The sequence below is a fragment of the Scophthalmus maximus genome, chromosome 17, assembly GCF_022379125.1.
Source record: "Scophthalmus maximus strain ysfricsl-2021 chromosome 17, ASM2237912v1, whole genome shotgun sequence".
NCBI lineage: Eukaryota > Metazoa > Chordata > Actinopteri > Pleuronectiformes > Scophthalmidae > Scophthalmus > Scophthalmus maximus.
The window spans coordinates 2,432,694-2,456,434 of record NC_061531.1 but is presented as its reverse complement, the minus strand read 5'-3'; the positions used below and the strand labels follow the sequence as shown (position 1 = coordinate 2,456,434).

At 39.8% G+C, this 23,741-nt stretch overlaps 1 protein-coding gene across 1 annotated transcript; it reads left to right on the top strand.

Annotated features, from left to right (window-relative positions):
• Positions 1-11,605: 11,605 nt before the first annotated feature.
• Positions 11,606-19,820, top strand: eve1 (even-skipped-like1). Its single transcript, XM_035616524.2, has 3 exons — positions 11,606-11,951; positions 12,933-13,159; positions 17,208-19,820. Exons 1-3 carry the CDS (start codon positions 11,948-11,950, stop codon positions 17,682-17,684), a joined length of 708 nt encoding a protein of 235 aa, XP_035472417.1. The 5' UTR covers positions 11,606-11,947; the 3' UTR covers positions 17,685-19,820.
• Positions 19,821-23,741: the final 3,921 nt, after the last annotated feature.

Sequence of the window (23,741 nt, the reverse complement as noted above, 5' to 3'; positions counted from 1 at the left end):
ATATTTACACAACTAGTGATCTCAGAGCAACATTAGTATTTATCTAAAAATCTGTTTCTGATTACTTGATGTATGTATATCAAATATTCGGTCCCTTTCTGTACCCTTTTTGGTCTCCACCAACTCCTAAATAATGAATCAGCAAATATTTAGCTGCTAAATGCCCAACAATGTTCACCATCTGTCTCTGACTGTGTCTGTCTGCTGTTTGAGGCCGAGCAGGGAGTGTACAGTGTTTCATGATTCTGCCCCCACGAACTTTAGTGTTAGTGGACTTTTATTTATATTTTCCAATTTTCCTGTTCCTAGTGTATCTTTGCCTTAATTAAGTTGCCTTGTTATCCCGTGTCTGTGTTTTCTTGACTTTCCTGTTTTATTTTGAAGTCCCTTTCCTTGTGTCGCTTCACTTCCTTTCCCGTGTCTTGTTTCTGTTCTCTTTACTTTTCCTGTGTCTCCTGCCACTGTGATTGTCTGCACCTGTTCCTAATGTGTCTCACCTGTGTTCTATTTGCCCCCCCCCCAGTCTGTTCCTGTGATGTCCTTCCTGTAGATTTCCCCCTGGCTCCTGTGTTTTGCTACTGCTACTTTTTGCAACATTTTGTGGACACTCTTAGTTGGATTTAGTTTTTCTTTACTTCTTAAGTTTTTTTATTATTTTGAAGTTATTAAAACATTTGAGTTTCACCACCTCTGCATTTGGGTCCAGTTCCTGCACAACCCTGACACAGTAGGTCTGTAGAGCAATGTTACCTGCTGTGGTAAAACTGTTGACTAACTAGAAAATACCTGAGCAAACAAGAAACACTTTAATCCAGAAAACAGCTAAACAAGCAAACTATATAAACCATAATATATCATACAGCTTGGCAATAGCACCGCTCCTCCACTCCCCACAAAAGAATAATAACACAGAGGCCTTCTTGGAATAAGAAGACTTTGAAAAACTAAAATTACCTTAAAATGTATATTTTATGATCCCATCATTTATTAACAGCATGCTGCTATGATGATGATAAAAAATAATAAGTATCACTATTATAATGGTCATTATAACAACCAGTTTGACAGTGCTTACACAACTGTTCTGGTCTCTTCCTCTTCTCTCTCCCTCTCTAACTCCTTTCTTTGTGGGCTGCTGTGACCCAGGAGCTAGAGTCGGTCTTCCACTAACCCGAAGGTAGGCAGTTGAATCACAGCTTCCACCAGTCCACATGCCGATATGTCCTTGGGGCAAGATACCTCTGACGGCTCTTCCGACAGTGTATGAATGTGACAGATAAAGCAGCAGCAATGGGTGAATGTGACTGTACTGTAAAGTGATTTGAGTGGTCAATAAGACTAGAAAAGTGCTATATACACTTAATAGTCTTTTCTCTCCTCTCCCTCCCAAACCAACCGTGGCAGATTGCCGCCCACCCTGAGTCTGGAGATTTTTCTCTTCACTGTCAACAACCAAAGGTTTATGATAGCTTACTTATTGTTTTGTTCAGTGATTTGGATTTGATTTTTGAAGCCTCTTCAGTACAAGAGATAAGAAGTTGTTGGTGGCAGAAGAGGGATGTGTTCCATGAATAGAGACATGTAGGCAGCAGGGCACACAGCAGGGTCGTGATTCATCTGGATTTATTCGATGAGTGTGTCGGAATAAGTTGTGGAATTTGTGCGTAGTCTGGAGTCAATGTAATTTACTAAATGCAGAGGTAAACATTCTGTAAAGGCACTGATGAAGAGAAAACCCTTGCGAAAAACAAGGAGTCAAAGATCTTGGACAATATCAGTTGAAAATTATTCTGATTTACCACAGACATAAAACACAAATGATCATTCAGCTCAGGCCCTTTAATTTACTTAAATACACTCTTGTAATACCTAAATATGTTCGCTTGATTGTATATTTCCGATTATGGTAGCACCCCCTCCCACCCGAAGAAAAATGCTTTTTTGTGATAGTCCCAGATTTTTTTTAAAGATAACAAGTTGTGTTGTCCCTGCTTGTTGTTCAAAGCAGCAGCTGCTTTCGCTGACTTTTAACACAAAGCCCAAAGATTTATTGAGTAAACAGAACATCACATCTGGCTAGCACTATAATCTGCAGCAGAGTCAGCTGAAATAGGAAAACCGAACAGCTGCACATCTAAACGTGATGGGTGCAATAAGAAGCATGTGAGAAGAAGCAGCTCTGGTAATTTCAGTGCAACTGTTCTCTCTCCAACACAGTGTCAGAGAGGTCACCACGGACCTTGTACTGATACTCAGCCAATATGACACGTGAGCTAACTAATGTAATTAGCACTAGTGTCATCTCCAGTCATCTTATTTGTTCTTCTGTGAACACTGGAGTGGAACAGTGGGGATGGTTTCATGGATTAATCAAAGTAATCTCAGTGATAGCATGTCTTAGTTCATTGTAATCCATGATGGCTGCACACTGTGCCTTCACTAAGCATCTTTTTCTCTCAGCTAGCCTTCCATCCACACTAAAACACGTCTGCATTTAAAAATAGTGCAAAGAAACTCAAGGAGTATCTCACTGCCTCGACATACACTGAACAAAATTAGCAACATAACAAACCATTCCCATGCCCTGCTTTGAGCTTAGTGATATTTCAATTGTGAAAGTCACCATAGTAGTCAAATTCAATAAGAATCAAAGAATGCAACGTCACAACTCTAACACATTCTGGTAAATGCAGCATATCGATAATTTTTTCTGTTGTGAGTTTGGTCCAAGCAGCACAGACACAGACTTAGGGATGGAAGGAAGAATAGGTTTATTTGAAAATGTGCAAACATTGAGCTGAGGCAGGCATGTGGATGATCATGGACACAGATATTAGCTGGCTGGTGAGTGTGGCGTGGAGACGAGGCAGCGCAGATGTAGTACCAGCAGATGAGTGCTAGCCTGGAGAATGAGGCGGTGCAGGATTCGTCTGGATCAGATCCAGGTTCTGCATGCAGGGACAGAACTTGACGGCAGATGAAGTCACAAAAGCTCAAAAGACAAAACTGTCAGGAAAATAGCTCTCCTTTCCTCTTGTGCTTTGCTGTTCCCCTCCCGCCCATGTCCAGTCTGGAGTTTTGGAGTTGGTACCTGTCATTCTACACACCTGCAGTGCATCAACTACCCAAGCCGCGCTTATCAGCAGCAGATATAAGCCTGGTTCAGATCTCCGGCTCATTCTTTGATATTCCAATGTTTGAACGTTTTGCTATTTTTGCCTTGCCCTGAAACCTCTCTCTCCATGTTCAGCGCTTCCTGGTTTCACTGAACTCCTCCAGCGACTCCGATGTGCGGCTCCCTGTCTCACTTCCTCCAGCCCAGCTCCAGCACCCTGAAGCTAACACCAGACTCCCTTACATGCACCTAGACCACGTCCACTCCCTGGACTTACGTGCTCACTGGATCAAACGGACACCATCATTCGCTATCTCCAGACCTGCCAGCCAAGGAACCCCAGATCCAAGGCTTCCATCAGCTAAGACTCTTGACCACATTATTCTCTGTGCAATGAACCCACCATTTGCTTGCAACCTGTCTGAGACTACTTGGTTTGTATCTGAACTTCATGGTCCTGAAATTCTTCAAGTTCAAATCATGATGACAAAATCAAAGTCTTAGAGAGCATAGCGGGCGATGATCTACCACCAGTAAAACTAGTGCAATATCTGGCAACGTCTGTCATCGAAGTCCACATCTTTATACTGCTCAGGGAGGATCATGATTGCGCACAGCCTGTAACTGCCTCCACTGGTTCCGGTGATGAGCTGCTCCTAATTACACACCTATACACACTCACCCATACACACCCACACAGAACATACATACAGAAAAAAGAAAGAGGTACTGGAAACCACCAGCCGAGGCGTGACACATTTAGGACAAACAGGTTGATAGAAAGTGAAAACTCATGCAAAAATACAATATATATATAGCCCACTACCACGAATTCCCTTTATAGTGAGTAGGGGGTAGTGAATGAGTGGGTGATTTCGGACACAGCCAGAGTCTGGGTTACTCACTAGGTGATTAGTGCAGTGGGGACTCAGCACAAGTAGAAATGGTAAAATACCAGAGTGTGGCAGGAAGCAAATTCAATCGGCATATGTTTTACAGATACAACTGTGTACTTTGATCATTTGATCAAAACTGCCAATCCTTTGGGATAACAGGGTTTGACAGAGTGTGACGGCGACCAATGGAAACCATTACATGTCCAAAATAAAGCCAACATTAAAAAATCTCATTGGCATGCATAGTCACAAACTAAGCTATTTATTATTCTTTGAAAAAATATTTGCAGAACAGGTGTCTGTGTGAAGATGTTATTCTTGTGTTTCTAATAAACCCCACTTCAATCAGCTGTCCACAGTGTGTGTGTGTGTGTGTGTGTGTGTGTGTGTGTCAGATCCACTCCTCTCAGACACATGTGCAGCAAAGCAGTTGCCACTGTAATCAGTTAATTACCATCCTAACTTGTGTTGATTTGGGGCAAGGTGTATGCAAATGGATGCTATAACAAAAGTGAAAAATAGCAGCTGTTGGGAATCTGATCTGGATGATCAAAGTCAATAAGAAACACAATGTTGTCCCTAACAGCCCAAGAGGCAACTTTCCAAATATTATTGTAAACAGTTAATCTAACTGCAACGTCAAATTCAAATATGAATGTAAACAAGTTAGAATTGGTTTCTTTGTTGCTGGTAACATTTTTCTGCTCTATATCCCAGTTAGTTTTGCTATATTCTTCATTACAGTGGCTAATTACCTTCTGCAGCTACATTTAAACTTAGTTCTGCTCACGCATGCATAGCACTGTTGTTCTTGCTAATCCCACAGTTGTCTATATGTTATTCAGATCTGCTGGTTACTTCATCTAAGCGGTGAACAATGGTTTCTCACTCTCCTGCTCTCTATTAGACCCTGTTCAGACCTGGTATTAACATCTGTCCTGTGATCACAAGCTGACGGCTCTAAGTACATCAAATCGCTGTTCGCACTACACGACTTGCTGTCTTGTGTCTTGAGTCTTTCTGTTGTTGCAAGTTCATATCCACCACCACCTGGCAACAGGGGGTCACACACAACTCACAGATGATGGCTTTTGTTAAAATTTCACCGTGTCCTGTGCTCTGATTGGCTGGAGTTATCGGCAATTTGTCTAGATATTTAGCCTGCTAGAAATCTAGTTGGAGTTGGCGAGCCTCTCAAATTGCGTGTTTAGTGATTAGCAACAACCGATGAAACACCAATTTGGCTCCAACCTGGGGCTTGTGTCTGCGAGTATCAAACTTTCTCTGCAATTGAAGAATTGGGCTGAAAATCATGTAGTGTGAATTAGGCATTAAAATCAGCATTATAGCCTTTTTAGAGAGCATTCTCATGCTGGCATTTAACTTAAAGCATTGCTGTGCCTCACAGAGCTGCTAACATGACCTTAGACTCTAAAGGGTGCTACACACCAAAGCAACAGTCGGCTGTCTGAACTCGACTGAACGCCGCAGTGTCGATAGTTGAATTCATGGCATAAAAATTGTTGGCTGTCTATGCTCGTCGATAAGCTGCATTTCTGCCAACACAACACGGCTGTTCAGATTTAGCCAATCAGAGCATGAGAAGAAAAACTGAAAATATAGCGAAAGACAGCAAATGAGGGGAATCAAGAGGGTTCACACCCATGGACTATATAAAGAGGTTGGCTCGCAGGCAGTTCATCTTCATCTCTCAATCCTGGTCAACATGGCTGTTTGGAATGAAGACGTGGAGGGTCAACTTGATCCAAAAGAGATCTCTGAAACGATTTCCGGTTTCCCTTTTTGAATGACATATTCAAACCACCGCCCCCTGCTGGTATGGATTTTCACACAGGCAAAGAGTGTACAAGCTCGTTGGCCTTTGGATTTAGTTAGACAGTTTGTTCGGGGTTAAATTTTGTTTGCCTGAAGCCGCCAGACTTTTGTAACGAGAGGAGACACAGCAGGCGGTCTTTGTTGATGTGGGTTTTTTGTAATAGTGTTAGTGTATCCCTACCTAGTCTTGTTTTGCAAATTCATCCTATGTCATCAATACACCTAGCAGTACGAGTGATTTCCCTGTACTTTACAGAACCACTCTGACCACTGAAAAAAAGTTTCTAAAAACTTGGAAGGAAAGCTAATTGATAACAGGCTCTTCGATAAAGACTGTTAAATTTAACTACCAGCTCACAATTCAGTTGCAACGTATGGTAAAGATATGAACCTACGGTTGGATCACCTGCCTTGTCTCCAAATATATGAGTTGCGCTTTAGAACAGGTCTTGTAAAGATATATCATACAGGACTGTTACCCATCATCTTCAGAAAATGTAAGTGCGTGTTCAAATTATCACAGGGGTGCAGCTCATTAATTCCACTGCATTGAGGCATTACAGTTATAGGCCACCATCACAATAAAGCAACATGAGACCCTAATTTTAGATGGAGATGTTAGCATATGTTGCACAAACTCTGCTTGGCTGTTAAACTTTTAACACAATCAGTATGTCGGTGTACTTGGGGACAGCACACATATTTTCTGTAAGCTCTCAAACAGTATAGCAACATGTGCAGCCCAGTTGCATGTGTTTACCACATGTTGCATCTAGAAGCAATGCAACATGTGCATTGTTCCTTAAATATGACCATGTTGAAGAAGAAAGTGTGTGAGAGTTTGATCAGCCACACAGAACAGGACATTTCATCCCTCCAAATGACAGCCAACCAAACCCTTAATTCCCACATCCTCAAACTGAGGTCAAACATTTCTCTAAACACCAATATTCAGAAACACGTGAAAGCCATTTTCACACTGGGGTTACCACAAGGAGAAGAAGAAAAACAACACATGTATCAAAGGGACAGAAAGCAAGCTACTGGACTGTGACTGAAGAAGTGGTCCGTGGCTGTGGAGTTTGGGCCCTGCTGTTTGTTACTGAGCATGACGCTAAGCCTTTCACCTGCTCACTAAGGACCCTTTTATTTTAACCAGCAATATCATATCATGTCAACTGAGCACAGAGCATTTAACCAAAAACATCAGATTGGCGGGCACATTTTGACATGACATTTTTTTACCCCATAAAACTTTCCTTTATTTCCTCTGAAGTAGTTTTAAGACTCATTTAGACTTATTCCACACTGTCCAGCAGTATCCACATATACTGTATCATCTTCAATCCATCCATTACCGCTTATCCTTTAAGGGTCGCATTTGGAACACAGCCTTTTAGAAATGATAATAAGGACACTCATGTTCACTTTCTGATTGGATCTTACCATGGATCCCCCTCAATTACGAGAGGTGAATGCAGCATGGATAAAGAATTGCAAGCATTGCTATCACTTCCGTCACTGTGTTTACTACAGTTCCACCTGGTCTTATTTTTCACCATGTTGTTCCTCCTTCGTTGGTACATGTATTTTTCTGCAACTGAGCAACAAACTGCAAAGTAGACCACCTGCTTCCTGTTTACACTGGCTTGTGTACAACCAGTGGACGTGATTTGGTCTTGTGATATGCATTTTCAGGTGTGTTAGTGCGGATGGAGATTATTTCTGGTATGGAGCTAAAATGCTCATCTAGACTGAAAACTCATTAGTGTGGACAAAGCTGTGGGATCTCTGGAGAGAGAAGGGAGGAATTGATGTGTATCAGAGGAATGTTGTAATTGTGTAGGTGTGTAGGGATTGAGCAAATTGGAAATGAAGGTACTCTGTACAACAGGAGAGGAATTTTAAAATGATGTGGCATGTTAATTAATGTGGCATATAACTAGAGCTAGTGCAATTACTGATGTGAAGGGGTGATGTGGTCCCAGGACTGTGTAGCAGAGAACTCTTGCAGCTGAATTGTTGTCTTACAGAAGTTTCTTTGATCCACAAGTGGGTAAATCAAGGAGGACAGTGTTGAAATAGTCAAGATGGGACATTATGAAGGCTCAGATGTTTTGGAAATAGAGGGGAGCACTACTTTTTAACTCCTCAGCAACAGAGGAAGACGACTGATTGATTGAAAGGCTAATACTTTATTGTTGGACATGTTTGAAATTTGTCTTGTATCAAAGCAGCATTTCCATTCGCAACATACCAGTCCTTCAACATACTTTTGATCTGGGATGAAGTTACATATAAAATTTTAGGATAAACTGGTGCACAAGAGTGCTTCAGTGTGACCCTATTAAATTGTGGATTCCTGTATCTTTGGTTTGTTGGTAATAGTTCATATTCACTGTTCAAACCATGGTTGGAGGCAGAGTAATGGCCAGCGTTAAAATGGTATTGTGATATGCTGGTCCATAGAGTTTGTTCAATTCTTTTGCATAATTCCATTTGGTGGAGCAGTTTTGACTTTAAAGTAGTGGACATACATTTGTACCATGTATTATTAAATTAAGGACACTCATGATTACAGAAGTAGAAAACAAAAGAAGAATTTGTCTACTTGCTCCAAAATAACTCAAACAGCGGAGAAACAAAATTGGGCAAAGGTCCGCAAACTTCAACAAATCTGTTATCCAACTTAAACTGTGGTCTATCCCTAAACCTAAGTAAGCTGTTTTTGTGAGGAAAAAAAACGAACCAAAACTTAAACCTTGTCAGATCAAAAAGTGTAAATTGAGTTTTTGAAGTGCACAAACTGATGTTGTCCAGAGTGTCATCAGATCAGATTAAAAAAAATGTGTCTCTCTGGAAAACTGACATATTTTGGTGTGTAATTCGAAAGAAAAAGTGTGGCAGACCAGATCACTCTGCAATTATCATTTTTAATGAATATTTGTCAAGCATCAGTGAAAGAACCATGCAAATCGCTCTCGTATTATAACCAGAACAGAATCCAAGGACATACAGTATAATTGCTTGCAAAGACTGACTTCATTTTCTTAATTTTCCAAGTTTTATACAAGGGAGTATTCCACTGATATTGCAGATAAAATTCAGGTTACTTGCTAAGGCTTGTCCAGAGGCTGTATTATAAAGTGGAATAGTGTATGTGTAAATTTACCAGGCAGGCCTAATGAAAGATATTATTAATCTGGATTATGGCGAGGATCAAAGGATCCAGTGCTTTTGGAGTTTGAGTCACAGAGACAGTGGCAGTGTCGGAACTAATACTTGGAAGCAAAGGCCCAGAAATGATAGATCAATCAAAAATATCGGTATATTGTACTTCTTAAATAAGCATTTGCCTTCAGCTGGTACAAACCCTCCATTATACTGCTCTTAAAGTTTCGATACATCCAGGAACACCATATGGCAGGTACTAAAAGTCAGGACATCTCTGAATGTGCTTCACTATGGCTTGTTATTCCCCCTACTTTATCCTAGAGGAGCACTGTCAGGCATCATCAACATCTGGCTTTCAATCTATCACTTACTGATCGGTAAATGTACCGTAATAGCATGCATTTGTCCCTCAGGGTTAGCTGATTTTACAAAAGAAAATGCTCATAAACATGCTTCTGAAGTGATGCCATGTTTCAGCAGACGGCCACAGAAAGTGATGCATTAGTTCTGCAAAAGCTCAAGCTGTAAAACACAGATAAATACAAGGGATTTTTATTATGCTTTTTATCAGTGGTGGTTGTTGTTTTTGTTGTTGACAGTTCTTTTTACAAAGTACAACTCCTTCCTAATCCAAAATGAGTCTCTTTGAGTTTGTGTTATTGAAGATTGTTCACAAGTGCTGTTGGCAGGTCAACATTGTGCTTGGCCTAACTGACCCTAACACAATATCATCGCTCTGTTGGGTAACACAGTGTAAACATTGTTTGTCTATGAATGACTTAACAAACTAAAGACTCCTCCAGTCCACATGTCAGAGTGACCAATGTCAAAGTGTAAGGCACTTATTCCAAAAATTGCCCCCTGACCAGTGTGAGAATGATGATTCGGATATGGATGAATGTGACTTGTACTGTAAAGCACTTTGACTGGTTGCTAAGATTAGAAAAGCACAAGCAATGCAATCCACTTATTTGGTGTATTATCAATCCTTAGTCAGTCCCATTTGTCCAGTTTGTGGCAAAAAGAAGATTTACCCCTTCAATATTGTACTGTTGCATGAAGGTTAAAAAAGAGATACTTGAATTCAGGAAAGTGAAAGAAAGTGCAGTTATTATGGTGATGTTCTTACACATAAAGCACAAAAAGGTCTATGAGGAAGTCAAGCCACTCTTAAGAAGACTCATTTTATTACATTTTACCAAAGATGGAAAAATTGACAAAAATGTTCTGTACACTTCAGTACAATTTTTGAGTTTATTCTCCTCTAGCCTACTTGACTAATTCCATGTAATGTTACATTACTGGCACAGTCTGAAGAGGGAACATTTTACTCCACAACCTACAGTTCCCTTGTTACTTTCTAGATAATGATAATTATATGAAGTATGATCAACAAATAAATAACAGTGCATTATTTAAAATGTATGGCTATAAAAAAAATTGCCCTAACTTTCATCATTAAAGTGATATAAACATGAATGCATCACTGATGCGTTATTGGGAAATGTTTATGCTGCTTATTCAGTTACTTATTCATGCGCAAATACTTTTATACTTTTCCTACTTACACAAAAAACGATCCATGATGTTACAATGAATTGCAGGATTTACAATGAATTGCAGGTGTGTCTGTTTCGATCCTTGTACTTCTTCTGCAGAGCAAGCTATTAAAAAGGAAAGGAGCAGTGTTTAGCTCATCAAAAACAAGAATGTTGATTTATGATTGATGTACTTTACTGAGGACAAAATGACGTTTCCTGTGATTCTTCTTTACCTCCTGAGAGGGTTTTTTTTATTTTTATATAATGATAAATTTCCTCCATGTGTGACTCCACCCAGCGTGGCGTCTGACTGGCTCTGTCCTCCTTATCATCACCTGGCCGCCGGATTAACAATCACGACAGATTATAGCCATACCACACAGCCCAAAACACAGGTTCAAGGGTCAGCTCCTGCACCGCAAGTAAGGCTGTGCAATCACAGGACCGCGTTTTCACTGATACTGCGCTGCTGTTTCGATCTACAGCGCTCAATAGTCTGCCCTGTGAAGTCATAACTGGTTATTATTTAAATAAATAAATAAAATAAAACAAAACCCTGGCCAGGATATGTCTTCATATCCAACAAACAAAAACAAAAACAAAAAATAGCCAATTAGTTCGATTATAAAAGTCTCAATTGAAAAATACGATACTTTACTGCAAATTTATATTTAAAAAAATAAATAAATACATGGAGCATTAAAAACAGGGCAACGCCGTAAGAATCATCGACCTCAGTGAAGTCATGACCATCATAAGCCTGGAAAGGAATCATTAAAACCGGCTGGACTATGTGTCCAGAGTATTATCTTAATTGATAAGTCCTCTCCACTGTGATCCATCTCGGCCAATTTGGAGACATTAGACCTGTAATGATTCACTTCCAAACCTGCGAACATCAAACAGCGGAGAACAATGAGGGTCTGGCCGCTGTCTCTGCCTCTGCGTCTCTAATTCTCCATAACAAAAGTACAAAGGCCGAGACGGAGACCAAAGGCTTTTGCCCCTTTACACATTTAACACCTCCGTGGGCCCCGGCGCCGCGGCGGCTCGACGCGCACACCGCGGCCCGTCTGGAGCGCCCGTGATAGGGACAGAGGAGGAGAGAGGAGCGGCCCCGCGGAGCGCACAGACAGAGGCGGGGAAGGGAGGAAGGGCAGAAACACCTCATCACCTCATCTTCCCCCTGAGTGTCTGGACAGACCCGAAAGACGCGTGTGTGTGTGTGTGTGTGAAGGAGACTCGGTTCTCCTGGCGCGGAGCGCAGCTGCCTGTTGCCCGTGGAAGGTACACGAGAAGGAAGGATCACGGTGAAAAGGGAGGAGGGGGATTTCTCTTTTTTTCTTCTTCAGTTGTACACGTCTTAAAAAAAGAAAAATAACCCGATGTGTAAGTACTGGACATGTAACTGTTGCAAACTTTGTTCTCACCGAGAGTTAACCACTTAACAATTTCTTTGACAAGCCTGAGGAGCAAAAGTATTTCACGGACACTTTTCCAAAAGGCCTAAACATTTCAGCAGTATGGTAAAAAGATCGCAAGGTAACTTTTGATAATAGCTCCACCTCATCCTTGCCCCAGATAGAATTTTTTTTTATCCTTTTTGTCTATTTTTTTCGATTCATCTGACAATAATATGATGGGTTATGGTTAGATGTGATTAGGATTAAACTCTTCCCTTCGTCGTGAATGTGATCCAGGTCCATGTGATGAAGGTGATAACTTTTTTTTTATATCACACTACGTTTCCTTATTTTGGTGAAAGAAATCTATAATTCTATTCAGTATATAATTGTTTAGCCCAGATCTCCATGAACTAACTAAAATGGACTTAATTGGGAACTTGGGAGGAGGAGAGCTGAGTAGAAAACTCCCTGTCACAACCAGACATAGAGCAAAACATATGTAAAAAATGTTTTTATTGTATTCCATCACGTTTACAGCTGCCTCAAACATACTGTGGTCAGAGTCAGTTCACAGTCAAGTTATTATTAGAAAGGGTCCCCAGAGCAACAGGCAGAGACAACAATGTCGACTTGGTTTTAAAGCTTCTGAAGAGAGTCCAAAAGAACAGTCGGGTTAAGAAGTAAATGTGTAGCATGTGTATTATGTCAGCATGTTACTACGTACAATTTTAGACCGTACAGTAGATATTATAGTGCATTTGTTCGGGCTATAGCGTAGCTTCGCTTGATATTGTCTGTTTTCCATAGGACACATACATATCAAACTATAGTAGTATACTACTACAAATAATAATAATAATGATATTATAAAAATCATAATCATAATCATACCAATAATAACATATTCATAATTATAATTATAATACTGTGAGTGTCTCATATTTTTCTACACTCTTCATCCCAGTGGCAGAGGGCAGACAGGCCCAGGTGGCAACGGCCACCGGCCGGGAGCAGCGGGAGTCGTGCCCGCGCAGCGGCGTCGTGCTCGACCACAGCCGGCGGCACCGCACGGCGTTCACGCGAGAGCAGCTGTCCCGGCTGGAGCAGGAGTACGGCAGGGAGAGCTACGTGTCCAGAGCCCGGCGGTGCGAGCTGGCTGCGGCACTCAACTTACCGGAGTCAACGATTAAGGTGGGTGGCTGTGTGATTACCGCCGATATTACACCACAACCATGCAGCCAGTTTTGTCAAACGTCCAACCCCTAAAGCAGACAAACAAACTTAGGCTATCTTCACAGAAAATTGGCGCACAATAACGTCAATCTAATCATCGAACACTAACTGTATTTTCCTTTTGCTCATTCGTTTCTTTCTGTTTTAACAATGTTTTTTAAGTTACGTTATGGTTGCATGGCAGTGCATTAGTTAGTGAATGGGGGAGTGGAAATCATGCACTGCAGAACAACATGCACACAACCACACGCACACACACACACTGATCATATTTACTTGGACTTTGAATGTTGTTCATTTTATCATTGTCTCGTTAAATGAAAACTAATGGATTCCCTGCTTAGTCCATGAAACATGTAAAATGAAAAAAATTCTAATTCAGCATTTGGTAAAGTATGAGCTGAAACACATGGGTAGCTTGGTCATGACCAGCACAGTTGAAACAGAAGTCTGTGTAGGGCCTTATGGTTTCATGAAAATGAAACCATAAGGGGGTGACTGTTATATTTCACAATAAACAATCATATAGAAGGATGTTCAGTCGTTCACAAGTAAGAGATTTTTAAAGAGGTTTACAGTCGACCAACCTGTATTCTAAATTTCACAATTATACTTTCACCTGCTGTTAACCACTGGTCTCGAGGGTCAGTCGTGGGGACCTCCATTAGCAAATTGGTTGTGGTTAGGGTCAGGACCTGCGCCATTGATTGTTTTTTTTTTTCAAATTTGTTAAAGGTCAAAGGCACAGCATGGGATCAGAGCTTTAGTCTAACTCTTGGGAAATACATTGAATGCACATATACATAAACAGATACAATTGTATTACATTCAATATTTAAATGATAACAATAAAGACATAAAACATCACAGCAAAATATTAATAGCAACTCCGCACAAATATCCACAAAATAAATAGTTCATGCTCATCAGGCCTTACAGTCTCATTTTACAGTGGTATTATCAGTGTATTATTATTCTGCTGGCCTGATTTCATCCTCATGTCAAGCAAAAACATTCCCCTACAACATTTTAGCATCTATCTCTGTGCATTTCTAGTATAGATCTTCCAATTCTGTGACAGTGTTGGAAATACTTCCGATACTCATGCGCGCAGGAATGTATTTTCAGCGGCGGGGGGGGGGCTGCCCCATATACACACGTGCATGTGTATTGACATATTTTTGGGGGTTAGGGTTAGGTTTCAAAGGTAGGGGTAACACTAGTTCTACACTATATACATTACAAGACTATGATCAACAATATAAACACTGTAGCGATGATGATGAAGGTTAAATTCAAGAAGGCTTATGTGATTAGTAGTTCCTTCACTCTTAAAACAATTATAAGTACAGTCTTTTTTTGTTCAAAATAAATTGTTTTAAGGTAACGACTCATTTAATAGTTTATTGGCTTGGTTCCAGGATTAAAACTCTTCATATAAGGATTTTATGTAATGTCAATGGAGAAAATGTGAAATTCACACAGAACCGGAGCCGTTCAAAAGGTGGGCGGTCACTGTTGCGCTCTGTAAGCTCAATAACCTACACGTAATTGTGGCGTCCCGAGGGGCGTGGCTTAGGGTTCTTGGGCATTTGTCTAGTTTTACATGTTAATTTAACTTCATTCATCGTTATGTGTTCTAATTGTTGTTCTGTTATGTTAATCATGTTCTATGTTACTTTTTTGGTCATTCATATAAAAACCTCTGGTGGTGACACCATGGGTGAAAAGGGTGTTACACTTATAACAGCCATAATTTTGAGTCATGGTTGCGGCCATAGTCTTGTTGGCTTGCTGATTATTCAGTGCGAACGCTGTGGCTTGCTCCCTGAATTGCAATGGCACTGTTATGAATGTTATCTGCTGCGCCAGCAATTGCTGGTAAATTTATTTTATTGTTTTATAAGCTGTGGCTGCACATGCTTTTAGTTCTAAGAATGCTCTTGTTTTGAAGTCAGAAGCATTTGCAAAGGACAGGGAGACGGGAGGGAGAGAGAGAGAGATAAAGAGAGAAAGAGAATTCTAAGGAACAGTCTGGGAAATGCACTTTTTAGATTTCTTTCCAAGAGTTCGAGAAATCGAGAGAAGTTAAGCTTAGCTAAGCATTTTCACTGAAGGAAGGAGACAACAGCTAGCCTTGCTGACTCTGTCCGAGAAAGAAAGCCAACAAGCTTATAAATCAAAGAGAAGGAAAGCTCATATTTTCTTTGAAATGGTATACCTGGTTTGTAGAAATACAGAAAAGAAATGTTAGGTGACATTTTATTATGTAACCTTTTCAGCCACCCACTCAAAGTCTATATGCTATACGCTATAAGCTTATTTCTCTTAAACTATTACTTGATTTGGTACAACAACGCCTTTACCCAATAACATACTTATTATAAATATATATATTACACTGCCAAAAAAAAGAACAAAACCAGGCTGGTCAAACAGAAAGTAAACTATCTGAGACAGCTACTCACCTAAATGGCAACACCCCTGAACGGTTGTTTTCCATCTCCTCTCTTATTTTTTGTTTCAATCAGCACAGAAGCTTGAGTAGTGACAGGTTTAGCAGCATCTAACATTTGACACGGAGGCCCACTGACCCAACGCAGCGGCTTTAATATGCAGTAAATGTACCCACCTTTCTGGCAGCTACTGGAGGGTCTTTTATGAAAGAGCAGGAATGCAAGGCCTTGTAAATGCTGCCACCTGACGTTTTAGAAGCACAGCCTTCCGGGAAATTGTGTGAGCTGGTAAAACAGTGGAGGACTGGACAGACAGACAACTTGTCAGCCTCAGCTTTAAAGTTTTAAGACGGTTTAAACGTTTTAAAACAAGTATTGACTTGACCAAGTGCTAGTGGCATATCTGAAGGGGACAAGTTGGTCACGTAATATTCATGAGTTTTGATGACTTTGACACCATTAACACCTGGCATTATAATGCAGGGTTTTTTTATGATCCAGATTGTATCTTCATATGATTTTGAAATGATTACATTTAAAACTAGACCTCAGTAGTTTGGAACAGTCACATGCAATTATTATTTGCACCCACGTGGTTTTTGTATGTGGATTAATGCAATTGCATTTACCCTTGTGTTCAATGTGATCACAATGTGTCCCTGACCCTCTGAGGTTTTTGGCAGATTGGACCACAATTGTATACATTAAACCTCTACTTTAAATGTAGTCAAGCTCCATCCGACTGCAAACAAATCACCTAAAATGCATTTTAAGTCCAGGTGTAGTTGGAGCATTTAATGATTCCCAGACACTTCTTCAAGCAGGTTTGATATATTCATACATTTGACACAGGTATGTAGATACGAAAGGTGAACATGTTAATATTAGCTGCTAAACATTGGTTTTGCATTGCCATCACATTAGCGTTTATACAGGGCATATAGAGAAAAATGTCCACTGATTAGTTTTTTTGTGTTTGTGGAAAATTTATGGGTGTAGAAGTATCAGCAGTGGAAAGGGCGTGGTGTTGCTATTGTGAGTGCCATGGGTTATGTTGGGACAAAACCGGTGTTGATATGCTCTTTAAGATAGAGTAAATGTTATGTCATTCAAAGCTGATTAATATGATGAAAAGATTTCCATCTTTAATAAAAGTTTTGGCAGGAAACTAAACACCAAACCCGTCTCTGGAGCTGACACCTATCACTCTGCTGCCTGTCTGTACGTCCTGTACTGTTTGAGCACATGACCACCGCTGTCAACTATTATGAACAGAATAACCCAGAATGGCAAGGTGATGCTCTGTGTGCTCCAGCACCGTCTCTCCACGGAGGAGGCCTGCGACTTTAATAGTACCTGAAATTTGTCTACTTTTGTCTCACTGTCTTTTTCTTCTGTATATTTTCACTTTCATATGGTTCATATTTCTCTGACCTTTTTGGTTACTCTTCTCTCATTTTGTCCTTCACTTCTCTTTCTAACGTGTCACTCACCTACCTCCTCATCTCCTTATTTAATTCCTCCTGTCTTCCCTCCTTTCCTCTCTCTAGGTGTGGTTCCAGAACAGAAGGATGAAGGATAAACGCCAGAGACACTCCTTGCCATGGCCTCACCCTCTTGTCGACCCCCTGGGTGCACTCTTGATGGGCCATGCCTCTCCTTCCACCACTTTACCGTACCCCTTCATCCCGTCCCACATCCCCCTCCACCACTACTCCCCCCTGGCTCTCTCCTCACCAGCATCCTCAGCTCACAGTCACTACACCGTTCCCATGAGGTCCCTGGATGCATTCCGTCTCTCCCAGTACCAAAACAGACCAAGGGGGCTACCTCAGACAACAGCAGCCCTCTACCCCACCGCCAGCATTGTGCACCATCAACCTTCATGCCCCTGTGCCTTTTGTCTGCATTGGGGAACAGAACAACTCCTTAAAGCCAGAGGGGAGGCACTGGGACTGAGCCAACCTAAAGGTACAAAGGCCAACATCGAGTCTGCTGGTCTTGAGCGGAGAGAGGAAATGGTGTAAATCCAGACGGATAAAAGGTTGTCAAACTGCTTTCAAATAAGCTGCTGCAAAATGGCAGTACTACTGTACAAGGAGGGGCTTCGCAACTTGCAACAGCTACAGACTGCAGAGTTTAATGTGTTAATATGTAATAGCCAAAATTCCCCGCCAAATTCAATTTCACTTGGGATCACACTCCCAGACCAAAGATGCGCTCAGATGGAATGCTCAGCAAATGGTCAACTCACCGTGTTTTTGATTTTTATTCATCCTCAAGGCTCAATCTACAAACACTACCAATGTTTGCCTGACAGCTCAGACTCTGAACGGGAACTTTGTTCTATGTGTTTGTGAAGAGTTGTCCCTGCAGGTTACCTTATAGACTCGGATGAATCATTGTTGGATGGATTCAATATCTATTGATTTTATATGAAATCCCCACTCCTAATTGCTTTGAATTCAGTCTGAACATAGCTTAGGACACTTTAAGAGCACAGTGTGTGTACAGCATAAATCAACTACATCAGGTTTCTATTATCAAAACAAAAAGTAACAATGTTCCTGATGGACATTAAAATGCTAGGGTTAAAAGTGTTTTTAATGATTCTGTGGTAATATTATGACTATTTTTTCTTGAAACTGGAATATATTGTCCAAACCAATGCAAACATGGTGAATTATTAAACAAAGTAGTTTTTATTAAGGAAAATCCCACATTGGCAATGATTCTATCCAACTTTTCCACTTAAACACCCAGCTGTACCTTTTAACCTTACAGCTGTTTTCTGTGGGGGGTGGGGGGGGGGCACCACCTACTCCAACCCACAATTATATGATTTGGGGATGGAGGCTGCATGTCTGCTATCAAATTTGTGGACATGTATTCTCACATCCAGTTCAAGCTAATGTTGCATTACAACTAATGAGAATGGAAAGAAGAAAACTGTAAAGCATTTGCAGTTTTGATACCATTACTTCTAACCCTTTTTGGAATTCAGTCAAAAACTATTGTAAATGTTAGGCAACTAGAACACATGGCTAAGGGTATGCAAGGATCATGGTTATGACTTTAAGAAGCAAATATGGTCAACTCTTCAAAATAAAAGCTATAAGAGAATTTCTGCACTTTAATGTAAACCAAATGCCTTCTTAGACCCTTATGTTTATGCTGTGATATTTTGGAAGCCCCTACTGACATGAAGGCCAAGACTCCAGACAATTCTGTATCATATATTTCTATTTCTTAGGGGAGTTTAACCATAAACTGCATATAAAGATGGACAACACAACACCACTACCTCCCCAAAACATTCCAGGTGCCACCATCTTGCACTTTTGACCTCATTTGGAGCCTGGGAGTGCTGGGGTCTCGAGGACCCACCAATACATGTGCTCAACCAATCACAAGTCACTCTGCTTTCAAATGTGATGTTTTAACACGTTATTATCAAATCAAAACCAAATTAATAAGAAACATGAACACTGGAACACTCATCAGTGTGATAAGAACCATCTAAAATGGCAGAAATCATCCTTGAGAAACTTTTATTTTACACTTTCTTTGACATTTTAGTCTGGCCCATTTCCCATCTTTTAAAATGGAGGTTTTATTAAGGATCGATAATGGAGCAAGAAACCAGGGGGTGAGCAAGATGATTTGGATTCACTTTTGCGGAGCTGTCATGTCGTCCATCTTTATAAACAGCCCAAGAGTTAAACTAAGAAAAAGCAACGTGAAGGAGGGTATTTTAAATTGGCTGCAAAAGTACAATTACACAGAGGAATCCCTTTAATGTGCATACTATATACTGTATGTATATACATATGGAGTTGATGTTCATTATTTTCTCTTCTGTAACTTTACAACTGCTTTTATTTATTTGTCACAACTGTAATGCTTTAAGTAACATTCACTGACACTCTGGGCTATGCCAGGGTAAGGAGAGTAGACTTTATAGTAGTTCACATTTAATTCAAGAGCACATTAAATTCCTTGTTCAGACATGAATCTAGTGGCTAAGTAAGCTAAAGGGCTACACAGGGTGTGCTTCTAGCAGGGTTTCAGTCATTGTATGATTATGTTAAAATGCCTTTGTTAACAGGAATAAATATATGAAATGTCTTTTAAAAGATACAGGGAATAAATTATCAAGCAATCCTGGGGAAATGCTATATGTAACCTTACTTATAGCCCATGCATATATAAATGGATATTTCAATATTTTCAATATTAACCTCACTTTCTTAATTCCGTAGAGAGAGAGGAGAGGATCATGTTCAAATTCAGGATCTTTGGTCATCCTGGGGTTAGCCCAGCTTAGCATAAAGGCTAAAACCAGTGGTAACAAGTAGCCTGACTGACAAAGTCAAACAGTACTTTGCATGCCAGCAACTTTAAAGCTATTTTAGCCTCCACAATTTCCTGCATGGCCGCTGGACCTGGCCAAGAAACAGTGCCCCTAGAAAACCCCCACAAAAGAGCAAATTGGTTGTTCTGTTAGCCTAACTTTTTAAGATAAGGTTGGCTACCTGCATCCCAATTCATGCTTCCTGACATAGACAGGTCATGGAGTGATATCAATTTCATCATCTTACTCTCAGAAAGAAGTGATAGACATCAGTTTCATCATCTTACTCTCAGAAAGAAGTGAATAAGCATTTATCCAAAAAATACTGGACTTTACAATTTGAGCTAATGAAATTCAATATGTCCTATTATCCTGTTAATCCTGATATGTCAATATTTAAAATTTCTAAAACAATTACATGAAAGTTTAATGATAATAAGAAAAAATGGCATCTGTATGATATATGTATGTATGTATGTATATATATATTATTATTATTTTAATTTTTTTGTTCTTTCAACAGACGTGGTTTGGGTGTTCCCAACTTGCACAGCCATAAAACTTTAGGCACACTTGGGCTTTCCTGCTAACACCATAACCTGAACACATGACCTGTATGTTTGGTCAGGCTGCAAAGCAAGGACCATGCTGCTGCTGCGGCAAGTCACTGTTTTGTTTAATCTTTTTGGTTGGTTGTTTTTTTTAATGAGAAAGCACAGTTATTCCGATTTCTAAATGAATTTCAACCCTCTAAATAGTAGCTTAATTTAGTTTTACAATGTGTGTTATGTCATAGATAATGAAAAAAAATATTTGTTAAAGTTTTATTCATTAAACTGAGGAGACATCATTTTAGCAGAAGAGAAAGAAGACTTTGAAGGAAAAAATGCATGTACAGTGCATACTGTAGACTGTCACTTTGTGATAAGACAAGGAACTACTGATGGATTATTTTTGACACCCCGAATACAAAGTTCAGAGACAAGGCTGATGGGAGTGTTAATAAAAACAATGGCTGACAAAGTTTTGAAGAGTTAATCGGAAAAGCCTGTAAAGAATGTCAAACTGGTTTTGGTTCTGAACTGGATCTTGGATAGGACCGGCAGATGGGGTTCCAACTGGGGTTCATACAGAATCATCTCAAAGTGCTTTACAGTGACAAAACAGTTTTAAAAAATTGTCTGGAGAAAGATACAGGTAGACATTTTACACAGACACACACACTCATACACAATGATGAAATAATGGAAGGATACATTGGCAGGTCTAACAAAATTTAGGTCAGCATTGACAAAAACTTCCAGTTATTTTATAAGGTCATTGGCGGTAAGGAACTTACATTATTATTTCTGTTCTGTTCATTATTATGTTGTTTTTTAGGCACTGACTATAAAGAGAGATAATGAGCCAAGCTCTACTATGGAATAAGATTTTAACCATTTGAAAAAATGTGGTGGTCATTTCTGATATTGTGGTGGTGGCAACAAACCACAATATCAGTTTTATTTCAAGAGATTTATTTGTCCCATGCATGATTGTACAAGTACAACAGCAGTAAGATGTATTGCAACAACTCATGACTATGCAAACATATAAAACAAAGAATTAAAGAATTAAAATACACTAAAATAAAAATAGAACATAAATATACAAATATACATAGACACTACACAAGACAGTTTCTTGTGTAGTTTATTATTGCACAAATACAGTATCTACAGTACAGTATGAAAGTGCCGTATGTAGGTACAAGGGGCTGGGGATTTGTTGTAAAGTATGGGTGCAAGTTAAATTTAGTGATTTACGTGTTCAGGGTACGTATGGCCTGAGGGGAGAAGCTCCCTCTCAACAGAGTTCCAGTCCTGGCCTTAAGGGAGTGGAGACGCTTTCCAGAGGGCAGCCACCGAAGCAGTTTATGGGGTGATGGATGTCCTTGATGATCACGTTTGCCCTGGACCTGTTATGGTAAAAAGGTATTTGGTTTACTTAATGGAGCATCAGGCAGTCTTCACAAGAAGACACATTCTTTTACTGGTCTGCGGACCTATGATAACTAACCTAACTAGGCTAGCAAGCAAGTGTCGCACAAAGTAAAGCTTTGACCTGATGATGGCATTAGATTAAAAACACTACTAACACTAAATTCAAATTTATAAAATATTTAAAGCTTTCTTTAACAGAGTTGTTGAACCATTTTATTGGCTTTCGTATTATTATGATGTACAGTTGGGGCTGTTAGTTACCATGTCCCTTCCTGGTGAACATACTGTAGTTTATCTGTAATATTATGTATCTATTTCCTGCCCTCTCAGCTCCACCTTTCCTCATTTTCTTCCTCTCTTTCTCCTGTTCTGTCCATTTTCTCATGCCACCCACCCACACACTGACTGAACATCATGATGATGTGTCTATGCATCCAACCAGTTGCATGACTGTAGTCGGCCTGCATGGTTTTACTTTGATTTACACATTTATTTTTGCATATTCAATGCCCCCAGTGGCCAGTCAAGGTCTGACCTGAGGGTCTAACTCTTAGAAAAAAAACAATCAAAGCTATGTTGTATAACCAATTCCTTTTCTTTCTGCCATTTGAATGAGAGCTAATATATTTGACAGATTATTTGTGACATTTATTTTGTTTACATTTATTTTTCCCCTTTTCCTTTCACTTACAGTTTTTTTTCAATTGCTAACAAGCATCGTTCAGTACTGGAGCCACTTTTTCAAAACTCTTCATACAGTCTGCATCACCAACATGCATCTGGGCCAAACAATTAATCTCACCTCCAAAACTCACTCGACTCACCACAACACTGTACATGTCTCACTGACTCAATGAACTTTGATCTTTTAAGTTTTAAGGATTTTTCACGTAGATCATTTACTTTATTGACTGTACTAAAGTAAATGTAAGAAGAATGAATCAGAAATTTCATCAAAATACTTATTTTTTTATATTGTTCCATATTGTAATCTACCTGTGGAAAAAACTGTAAAAGGTTGAAAGCAAAAAAATCCTAAAATTCATGGGACTGCATAATGATAACAAAATTTAAAAAACATGTATAATATAAATCACTCATACTGTACAGTACAATGAGGGTTCTAGTCTTTACTCTCTCCTGCATGTCGAGGCAGATGTTCTGCCCACAACTGAGTCCGGTTCTGCTGGAGAGTAAAAAAATGTTTTTCTCTCCACGGTTGCTCGTTGTGGGAACTGTTGGATTTCTCTGTAATATTATAAGGTCATGACCTTACTATGTAAAGTGCCTCGACATAATGTATGTTGTGATTCGGCGCTATGTAAATAAAATTGAGTTGATAATTGAATTGAATTGCATTTGGCCACAAGTTCTCATCAACATCACTGGTGTTATTCTTCCTCTCTTTTGTCCTCCCTGCATCCTCTCTGACACTCGTTTTTTCCCACCAACCTGTCTTCCACGATCCATGTTTCCAAACAAAATCATTCTGAGCCGTCCCCTGTTCTCGGTATGGTCGTGAGAATAAAAACACATTTTTGGGCTTTTATCTGAATTTGTCATGAGCTATATTTGGAATGATTATTATTTCATTTAATTGGAATTATTCTGCAAGACTATCTTCATGTGTCAAGAGATGCAGGAATGCATGACATTTGCCATCATTCTGTTTTGAATGTGTTTTTAACAGTTTTGAAAAATGTGCTGCAAATATATCGTGTTTTGCAGTTGGTGGAGTCTGAATGAGA

Bases quoted from the DNA above. Each gene is read 5' to 3' on its own strand.
- eve1 (XM_035616524.2), top strand. The intron at 13,160-17,207 runs GTGGGTGGCTGT...TCCTCTCTCTAG, and splicing joins TACCGGAGTCAACGATTAAG to GTGTGGTTCCAGAACAGAAG.